This window comes from Notothenia coriiceps, unplaced genomic scaffold (assembly GCF_000735185.1).
Source record: "Notothenia coriiceps isolate Sejong01 unplaced genomic scaffold, NC01 NC01_scaffold00008051, whole genome shotgun sequence".
NCBI classification, from domain to species: domain Eukaryota; kingdom Metazoa; phylum Chordata; class Actinopteri; order Perciformes; family Nototheniidae; genus Notothenia; species Notothenia coriiceps.
In genome coordinates this window covers 59,066-70,163 of record NW_011340752.1, presented here as the reverse complement: position 1 = coordinate 70,163, position 11,098 = coordinate 59,066, and the positions used below count along the sequence as shown (strand labels likewise).

The following is an 11,098-nucleotide window of genomic DNA, read 5'->3' as shown; positions in this document are numbered from 1 at the left end:
AAAAATTCAAAATTAATAACTAAAATAAAACTCCAAACATCTTTAATTGTGTTACTTTTGTCTAAAGCTCTTTTAGTTTTAAACCCATGGACGTGGGAAGGGGGGGTGCTGAGGGGGCTGCAGCACCCCCATTTGCGAGGCTCCACTAGCACCCGCACCCCCAAACGCGGCGCACCTACAGTGTAAGCGCGCCACAGTTTCGAAACTAGTTGAGGCACCTAGTGTCAGCAGAAAGTAATGCAAATAATAATTCCCAAAATATGCAAAAACCACTGGAGACACTGCAGGAAGGCGTCAACTTTGAAAGGACACACTGCTTCTGATGATCCACACTGTATTCTATATTCATATTTTTTCAACAATACTATGACTTTCTTCAACATACTATCGCATGACTTTTGTAATGATATTTTAGACTAATTATACTATAACAGCAGCATTTTCAATACGTGATGCACGCATTTCAAACACATTTTCATAAAGATAAATATTGTAAAGGTGTCCAAATTGATGACCAAAGAGCGTTAACGTATGTGCCGGACAGTGGATTGTCAAGTTAAAGTCCTTATCTTGCATAATTTACTGTAGCTGAAAGATCATAGAACTGTTTCAAAATGCATTAACTTGTTGGGTCTTATTCCAGTAACACGTGATATAGATCGAATATCGTTTCCTATTTGCTGTAAATCACTTGTTAATATCGGGAAAATGGGTCAAATTCAGAGGTATCCAGAAAAGTCTGGATTCAAACTTGCCGCTGCTTGGTGCTGTGTCGTGACGTCACGTGTGGTTCCGCGAATCCTGGTGAGTTCAGCCCGTCCCAGCATCACACAGTGTAGCATTGCTGGTATAGCCGCATGTCAACTTTGTATATCNATATATATTATAAATATATCAAATAAAATCTTTTAATTGTGTTTTTTGTATGCAAAAACTAAGAAGCTTATAAACATCAGGTTTAAAACTAAAAGAGCTTTACAAAAAACACAATTAAAAGATTTTATTTGATATATTTATAATATATATTTATATTTATAGTTTTATTTGAGTTATTAATTTACATTTTTTGTCAAAGAGATGCTGATTTGAAACCGTTGTTACATACAGTTAAGGCATTTCCTGTTTCTGCCGGAGAGAGGGGAGTTTGTCCCAAAACTTGCTGCTGTATTTACTGCCTCCACCTGACAGGAGGGAGCCTCGTTGAGCTGCGAGTGTGGCTACAGACGGAGTTCACTCCGTCACGGAGGGGTAGCGTCGAGGGAGTGGTTTGGGATTGGGCCTTAGTTTGTGTGTGTGCTCATCGCGAAACTCAGCCTGAACTCAACCTGAACTCAGGGTTTGTGACTTTGCAGACCGTTTACATGCAGAAAAAGCTACATAACACACAAGAGGACGGGTAATAACTGGAAAAGCATGACATGGGACCTTTAAAAATACTTAGTTAAAGTACTAGTTTCTCAAAATAGTACTTAATGTACTTGAGTAAATGTACTTTAAACCACTGGAGGTTTGTACTGTAGGCCTATATGTTTGTGATTATAGCAATTAAGTAAACACAATGCATTTCTTATTGTACTTAAATATTAAAAGTATATAAGTAACACTCTCACAATAAACACAACATTATGTAGAAATATATGTTGTTCAGTGCCTAATTAACATTAACCTGAGTAAAACCAGAAATATTTATTCTGTTAGCTGACAGCATGCCTGCAACAATATCACCAACTATGCACCCCGTTACGTTTAGTTTAACGAACCCTCATAACTTTATGAATTCGTAACTTTTTTGTATAGTTTTTTAATGTAGTGGTCTTAATCCTGCTAGCTAGTGTTCGATAATAACTCCTAAAACACTTGTTGATAAGATTATAGGGTTGCTTACGCCCTCGCTGCTGTTTGATAATACGCTTAACAAACCTGTGGCACACAATAGTCCCATATATTTCAGGTAATAAGGTGTATTTGTAGGACTTACCGTGTGTTTCCCCTCACAGAGTCCCCATTTAGCTAACTGCTATAGGCTACTTTTAGTTTCACTTTCAGATGGGTGACGTATGCTTTATCTGTACCGTCTCCGTACACGTCTCCGTTCTCATGAAACAAGGCGACATTACACGACATAGTGCATAGAATCATAGCCTTATCTTGAGCTTTACGCTTTCATTTGCACTTCCTTTAACCAAGGATGTATAAAGACAAGAGAATAGTCAATGAGCAGCAGCCTTTACACATTATGGCCAAAAGATGGCGGCAGATCTCATCTGTGGGTGTTTCTCAATCTCGAGGATGCTGGCTTGGTAGTCGTGTACTTCCAAGTCACTTCCTTCAGAAACAAAGCAAGTTTGCTTCCAAGCCACGGCTTCGGAAAACAAAGAAGAATGGAACAGGCTAACAAGTGTGCCACTCTCTCTAACGGTTTCAACATAAACTGTACCGAAAATAAATACCTCACGATGTCTATCTAATTATGAACTTGCATTACTTTCACGGAACACATTTTTGGTGATAACAAATATAACAAAGTAACATATTTAGCAACACATGTTCTACGCCACTACATACTTACATTTAAATGTGTGCTGCGTCGGTTCAGCCATTCTCCGCAAGGGTTTTTGAAATTGGTCCGTGCGCAAAGCATTGTGGGGATTTTAAGGACGCGAAGTCTACCCATGTGCAGCCTCGAAATTTCCCCCAAACCAAGGACGCGGCCTCGGTGGAATTCCAAGTACGCTGGACATTGGAACGGCCCTGCTGCGCCACTTGATGACGTATTGGTTTATAATTATTGTTGTCTATCACATTACATTGATTTTGCAGCTGGTAAATGTATTTAGCACTCAAAGTGCTTTAACACAAGTCAGCACTCACCCATTCACACCCAAATGTAAACACTGGTATCAGAAACGTGTTCATACAAAGTGTCGTCTGCTCAATATGATAGATTAGCAATCACACACATTGCTATGCCCTCCAGAGGAATTTTGGATTTAGTGCATTTTAACATATTGAGGATGAAAGCACTGACCTGAAAGGGGTGATTTGGTTTTTGATGATTGCATTTATGCACATAATACATGTTTGGATTTTCACCGAATAAAACACAGAGAAAAACGTTAATATTCAAACATTTATTCTCCCCTATCCCCTGTTCAAAATGTATAAATAAAGAATTTATAATAAAAGGTATAATTTGGCCCAAAGCAATACTAGCCTTGACAAATTAACATAAATCCTGTCATTGCAGAGAAACGTCTCTTTTTTGTTTACTGCACTTCAGCTCACACCTGACATTTTCAGTCACATCGGACACAAAACAGTCTCACTGGTTCGTTTACCAAAAGATAAGTCTGCCATACATTAGCTGATTAGGGCTAAGGTAAACTCAGTTACAGTGTGATAAAACTCCTTAGTGCCATACAAAACATTCCTCTCAAGAAAATGATATAACATGAAATAATTTGCCTCTATCTTCAAGAGAGGGCTCCATACTTTCATATGGTTTAAATGCAGCAGTTCTATAAAAAGGCACTGTTCCATTAAGGAAAGAAAGCATGTGAAACACTAAACAAACATGATTAATTGCTGCTTATACAGTACAAATGTTCATTTTTCTACATGTCACAGTAAACAACAAAGAGATGTAATGATCTAAAGCAGACCATAAATATGTGTGTTATGCTCAGCATGCGGTGTGTAATGCCTCCACAATACATAAGATAAACACATTCCTACTTAAGATGTCAAAACACTGAAGAAAATATATTTAACATGTCAAAACACTTAACCTATTTCTTCTTCCTGGCTGATAAAGGCCAACAGTAACACGTCTCAAGCTATTGCTAGTAAAAGGATACATAGGATGATATTCTATATTCTTCTCAATCCCACATACACTGAACTGCTGCCACATTTCTAACTAAAGGAAGAAATGTGGAATAATCCGCCGCTAAAAGTCGTCCCAACAAAAGCATGATTTCTGCCTTTCTGAGTAATATTTGGTGTGTAGCCGATTACTGAGGCCATAAAAAACGAATTGATATATTTGTGACCTGTTTGCACCAAAGTTATGTGCTGCTTTATCTTTTAAATTTAAACAAAGCGCTCAACTGGTACCGTGTCACTTATAAGGTTATCAACTAATCATACATAATGTGGACCTGAATATATATATTTTTTGTACAAAATATGGACATGACCTCGATATATTGTTTTACATGCATTTGCTTACAATAAATGGTGCTAACATTTTAACATATGAAAGAATAAAGGTTTTTTCCTATTATAACAAGATTTGGGCATTAAGCTGATGCTGCATATTTCTTATTAACAGTACATTCATTTTTATTTTTATGATCTTTTATTTATTTAGAAAATTATTTTCTTTTACATCCTTATTCCAATTTCGGAATATTCTTAAGAATTGGCGTTAATAGCTCTTTTAAATGGTGAGCTTGCCTTATTGTTCTGTTGTATTATCATCTGCATAAAGTGGTCTTGAAATTAAATAAATAAAAGTTAATTGCAATATTCTTCTGGGATAAAATATTGTTCAACATAAATATTTATCCTGATAGGGGATGAGGGCCTTTAGGTGGTCATCATGTTGAGGCACTGAGTGGAGGAGTAGTACAATCTGAATTATATGAGTTCTTATTGCACATTCAAGGCCCAAATCCTTAAAGAAATGTGCATTTAATGAAATAACCAGAAATTATTTTTACACTAGGTAGCTAGGACAAATATAGAATAATCACACCATCTTTTTCTTTAACTCTTATTGAAGCACTCAGGGAGCGACTTCACTCAACTATGTTTGCCATCACTTTGATTTCACCCATTTATATTTCTACTTAGTTTGTTTGTTATACTGTATCATTTAACAGCAGCTAACCAGACCTATTGATAATCATATACTATCATCATTAAAAACACTCCAGAAAAAAATTCAGTGATTTCTTCAACAAAGGATCATGTATGTAACTTGGCTTGATAAAGTGAGATACCTCATGTAAGATAGATTGTGTGATCACATTGATAGGATCAGCAGCATATTTGCAATAAATAGTACAATCACTGTAGTTGTTAAGTGCACACCTGTTCATTTTGGTATAAAGGTTGTCTAACATTAATTATTCATTGTGGTTCGTCTTGACTTTTATGGCGCACCAGATGGCGGGAAAGTAAACAGTGCAACATCTGGAGCACCGAGCTGGCTGGAGCAAACATCCGGAAACAATCTGGAAAGCTGATTGAGTTTGTGATGTGTGTTAGAGGAGGGGGGGGGGTTCAGACGCTGGAGGTGTCTCCTTCACACGAGGCCTTGTCTTTATCTCCCTCTGTTGGCACGCTGCGGTACTGGCAGTCCGGAGCCAGGTCCACAGCAGGTCTGGCTGCTTCAGGCAGAGGTGACGGGGGACCCTGCTTCGACAACTTCCTGTCCCTTTTGTCCAGCCAGCTAAACGCCACGATGAGGAACACGCCGGAGGAGGCAACCACGGCACTGCAGGCGAAGAATACGTGGTAGTACTCGCCCGTCCTGTCGATCAGGACTCCTACAAAAACAAGAAACATCATCCATTATGTTTTGTCTTTTATGGGTAACATTTGTTTAAAAAAGGTATTTTCTATTGTTGTATAATTCCCTTAAAAGAACAGGGAAACTTTCATAATAAGGTTCCTAAAAGAGCTTTAACATTTGTTAAATACACAAACAAATTAAGACAGTGTTATTTGGTAGAATCAGGGTTCGAGTTATGTGGGAGCCAATGGGAGCTGAGCTCCCATAAGGAGGGGTCTGAGCTCCCACGGACGCAGTGAAATCATACATCTGTGGGGGTCGCTAATACATTACCAACAACCATTATTTTAAATCACAAATAATGCATGTGTCAATGTAATGAGTATTATTTATGTTAACGAGGTAAATAGGCTAAAAGAAAAACATGTTTTCCAAAAGAACTACGCATCTCTTGAATGACAATATGCCTGCACTGCACCTCCAAGGTGAACAATACATTATTGCGCAAGCTATGCATGTGAGCGTGCTGCGCGAGCCAAGATGATGTGTGTGTGCGTAGTTGAACCTTTTCATATTTAAGTTTGTAGCAAGTAGAGGGCTGCTGGCAGGCCCGGACTGGCCATGGGTAGGACCGGGAGGTTTCCCGATGGCCTGGAGATTTTTTCTTTTTGTATGTATTGTGAACGCAACGCTGTGCAAATGTGGGTTTGCCTCACACAGGGTGACTTTCTGTCTACATGATGTGGCATCTGTTTCATATGGGTGTTTCCATATATCTAGTCTCTTTATTTCCCCCTCCAAGTGCACCAGATTGATGCATTTAACTCCAAAATGTAAAAACAAATCTTACCGGGGGGGCATGTTTTAAAAACCCTCTTAGAGCTCAGTTTATAACTCGAACCCTGGGTAGAATTGTTATACTTTAATGAGTTGCTAGGGCAAGAGATGAATGAAAGGATAGGAAAGATGGTTGTGCTTTAACAACAGGATTCATAGTGGAATAGTACCAAACCCAAAGTCTTTTTTATTTAAAAAAAAAAAAAGTGTTTAGGCATGGAGTATAAACTTGAAAATCAAAAATGTTTGAAACATATTTTGGGGCACTAAATTCTGTTTAGTTTTTCAATCTCTCAAATGTCTGATTTATTTTTTATTTTTGTTTAACTCATTTTTATTTCAGTTACAGCAACTTCAAACAATCATAACCAGTCATTCATTTCCCCCAGCTGTATCTATACGGTTAATAGATGATTTCATCGAGTTAAAAAATAAAGTTTATAAACCACTTCAGCTACAATGCCAATCATTAGGAATAAAGAGATTCATAGTCCAAAAAAGAATGGAGTGTTTTTAGGAAAGTGTGTAATGCTATGAGTGTGTGTATATGGCTAAAGACATACAATGACAACATTAAGTGTATGGTTCAAAATGTACATACACGGATTAAGATCACATCACCCTATTTATATTGCCATAACAGGTCTCCACCTTTTAAATAAATACATCAAATAGGTCGAAGAGGTAGTAACTGACCTACAGTCTGTTAGTCACTGTCAGCTAAGTATGCTAACATGTTAACTGTATCTGCAGGCAAATTTATTCTTCAACACATATAAACAAATGAGTTCTACAACTGTGAGTGAATAATGATTAACACATATTTGCATTCATGAAAATGGAGAAGCTCTTTCAGGAAAAAGCTTTGGCTTTTAAACTCAGCGCAACTATAATACCCCAGCAACAACAGGCCTGACATTAACATTTAGAAAAATATATATTTTACTTAACTTTTATAGTTTTTAGCCATTCAAGTATGTTTTATTTTATATATTTTTTACCATTAAATACAATATCCATACGATGATATGCATTTAATAAATTCTCTTCTCCACAATATTTGTTTCTAATTTTTATTTATTTTAAGGTTTTATTTTCCATCTTATTTTGCTTTTTGTTTATGTCTAAGACTTTCCCTGTTTTTATGTTAATTTTCACATAAAAAAACTATTACCGTATATATATATTTTTAAATATTAAAGTTTTTATTATTATTATTATTATTATTATTATACTTTTTATTCGTCTCAAACCTTTCCTTTTTTTTGCACAATAATTAATTCCAAAAAAAGTACATTATATTGCAGGAAACTATCTATGGACTTATAAAGAATTTGTTGACCCACAAAATAAAATGTTTTCCTTTTGTAATAGAGTATTTTTCTTTATTAGTAACCTAATCCTTTTTGTTCAGTTGTGTCAGAATCCCAGCGTGTGTGATCGTGTGTTGACTCGTATCTGAGGTTACATCACGGCCTGGCTATAAGAGCACTGAGACTAACATGGAGCATACCTGTCATCTGAGACGAGGAGGCCTCTGCCCTTCCCCCGCTCTGCTCCACAACATGAATACCCCCCCCTCCTCCAGCATTAGACGCAGACTTGTTTCATACCGGATCATTTAACCGTGCTGAGTATGACGATGTTATTTACAGCAACAGCCTCGAGCAGGAGGGGCGGAGCTGTCTATTGCTACATGTATTGCCATTCTCATAACCAACAAAAGAACAAACATGGCAGTAAAATGCAGACACACATGCAGGTCATCTGACTTCATGTGTTTTGTAAGTTTAAAGGTCCCATGTCATGCTTTTCCGGTTATTACCTGTCCCCTTGTGTGTTATGAAGGTTTTTCTGCATGTAAACGATCTGCAGAGTCACAAACCCTCAAAGTACACCCTGTAGCGAGTAAAACTCTAACACAGGAAAGACCTGTCTATGCTGCCCCAGAACGCCTCGTTGGAGATTTCTCTTTTTCCATTTGTTTCTTCCGGGAAACGCATGACGTCATGCGGTTCGTCATAACTGGCAATGTCGTTTATTTGACCATGGCACTGCACCGTTACATCATTTCCTGATCAAAAGTTCAAGATTACAATATTTAAACAGCTACTTAAGGTCACTTAAGGTGTGACTGCTTTGACATTTGAAATCCAGGAACATATGCTCAGCAGGAACAGTGTTTACTAAGGTAATACAGTGGGGCAAAAAAGTATTTAGTCAGCCAACAATTGTGCAAGTTCTCCCACTTAAAAAGATGAGAGAGGCCTGTAATTTTCATCCTAGGTACACTTCAACTATGAGAGACAGAATGGGGGGAAATAATCCAGGAAATCACATTGTAGGATTTGTAATGAATTCATTGGTAAATTCCTCGGTAAAATAAGTATTTGGTCACCTAAAAACAAACAAGATTTCTGGCTCTCACAGACCTGTAACTTCTTCTTTAAGAGCCTCCTCTGTCCTCCACTTGTTAACTGTATTAATGGCAACTGTTTGAACTCGTTATCAGTATAAAAGACACCTGTCCACAACCTCAGTCACACTCCAAACTCCACTATGGCCAAGACCAAAGAGCTGTCAAAGGACACCAGAAACAAAATTGTAGACCTGCACCAGGCTGGGAAGACTGAATCTGCAATAGGTAAGCAGCTTGGTGTGAAGAAATCAACTGTGGGATTAATTATTAGAAAGTGGAAGACATACAAGACCACTGATAATCTCCCTCGATCTGGGGCTCCACGCAAGATCTCACCCCGTGGGGTCAAAATGATCACAAGAACGGTGAGCAAAAATCCCAGAACCACACGGGGGGACCTAGTCAATGACCTGCAGAGAGCTGGGACCAAAGTAACAAAGGCTACCATCAGTAACACACTACGCCGCCAGGGACTCAAATCCTGCAGTGCCAGACGTGTCCCCCTGCTTAAGCCAGTACATGTCCAGGCCCGTCTGAAGTTTGCTAGAGAGCATTTAGATGATCCAGAAGAGGATTGAGAGAATGTCATATGGTCAGATGAAACCAAAATAGAACTTTTTGGTAAAAACTCAACTAGACGTGTTTGGAGGAGAAAGAATGCTGAGTTGCATCCAAAGAACACCATACCTACTGTGAAACATGGGGGTGGAAACATCATGCTTTGGGGCTGTTTTTCTGCAAAGGCCAGGACGACTGATCCGTGTAAAGGAAAGAATGAATGGGGCCATGTATCGTGAGATTTTGAGTGACAACCTCCTTCCATCAGCAAGGGCATTGAAGATGAAACGTGGCTGGGTCTTTCAGCATGACAATGATCCCAAACACACCGCCCGGGCAACGAAGGAGTGGCTTCGTAAGAAGCATTTCAAGGTCCTGGAGTGGCCTAGCCAGTCTCCAGATCTCAACCCCATAGAAAATCTTTGGAGGGAGTTGAAAGTCCGTGTTGCCCAGCGACAGCCCCAAAACATCACTGCTCTAGAGGAGATCTGCATGGAGGAATGGGCCAAAATACCAGCAACAGTGTGTGAAAAACTTGTGAAGACTTACAGAAAACGTTTGACCTCTGTCATTGCCAACAAAGGGTATATAACAAAGTATTGAGATGAACTTTGGAACTTGTTATGGACCAAACCATTTCCATCAAATGCCAAATAAATCTTTAAACAAACATGTGATTTTCGGATTTTTTCTTCCACTATTTTTTTGGCTCTCAATATTGAGGTAACCTAGGAAAAATTACAGGCTTCCCACGTTTTAAGTGGGAAGAACTGCCCAATGTGCTGGACAAATCTTTTTTCCCAACTGATATATCCCATTTCATTTCAGCGAATCATCTTTAGACGAGGTCAAGCACACCTTTAAATAGCCCAACTCTAACAAGCTATTGTTACAGAAATAAGACCGTCAAACTAAGCATCACGTAAATTCCATTTTTTAACTTTAGATTTCACATATTTAGAAATGGACTCCCTTTTATGAAGAATCATAAACGCAGGCTTTAGGGTTACATATCCGCCCCTTTAACAGGTTCATCCCCAAAATAAAGATCGATAAACATGGGACGTGCAAGCCTCCTGCCCATACTAAAAAAAGTTACAACGGCACAGTGTCCCTGGGGTAAATGAATAAAAAGTAGAGACAGCGAGATCATTGCTTCTATTGGATTGTTTTGGGGCCTAGGGGTGGATTGGAAGGAGTCATCAAAATGACCATCTTTTCTAATAAAGACCGTTATGCTTGCCCTAAAAATAACTACACAGGAAATGATGGTCAGAGGAGTTGGCGCAACATGGATTCATGCTTGAATTCCTGTTGTTCATTTTACTTGCCAAGCTTTAATCTTTCAGTATTATTGCTCAAACAAATTCCATCCACAGTGATAAAACCAAAATACAAACCCATAACAACTTATACATGAAAAGAAACAGCAATCCAGGAACTGGATGAGTGCCACCCTGCGTCTGCCAATCCCTGGAACCAACCAACATTGAAGCGGCCGTCCCTCATTCAAACAAGGTGGAGAATCTACCACCCCAGTCTGGCCTCTGGGCAAGGCTACATCCAACTGAGCAGCCCCTAGATTAAGTGTCTCCTTCATAGAGCCTGAGCACTTACCACTTGAGAAGGGCAGTGACTGTAAAGTGCGGCCCCTTACCAGAAACACTTTGACCTTTTGGCTGTCGGACGCAGAAGATGAAGGCTCGCCCCTCTCACATCAGACTCAAGACACCTGACAGAATGTGACCCGCCCTTTCTCACTC

At 38.8% G+C, this 11,098-nt stretch overlaps 2 protein-coding genes across 2 annotated transcripts in view; both read right to left on the bottom strand.

Moving 5' to 3' along the window:
• Positions 1–2,124, bottom strand: part of tap2t (transporter associated with antigen processing, subunit type t, teleost specific) — a 15,863-nt gene extending 13,739 nt beyond the window's left edge. Inside the window, exon 1 of the mRNA XM_010769971.1 lies at positions 2,073–2,124. Coding sequence (XP_010768273.1) covers positions 2,073–2,124 — 52 coding nt within the window. The remainder of the gene's footprint in view (positions 1–2,072) is intronic.
• Positions 2,125–3,116: 992 nt separating this feature from the next.
• slc16a5a (solute carrier family 16 member 5a) overlaps positions 3,117–11,098 on the bottom strand; it is an 18,597-nt gene continuing 10,615 nt past the window's right edge. Inside the window, exon 4 of the mRNA XM_010769970.1 lies at positions 3,117–5,555. Coding sequence (XP_010768272.1) covers positions 5,290–5,555 — 266 coding nt within the window. The 3' untranslated portion in view covers positions 3,117–5,289. The remainder of the gene's footprint in view (positions 5,556–11,098) is intronic.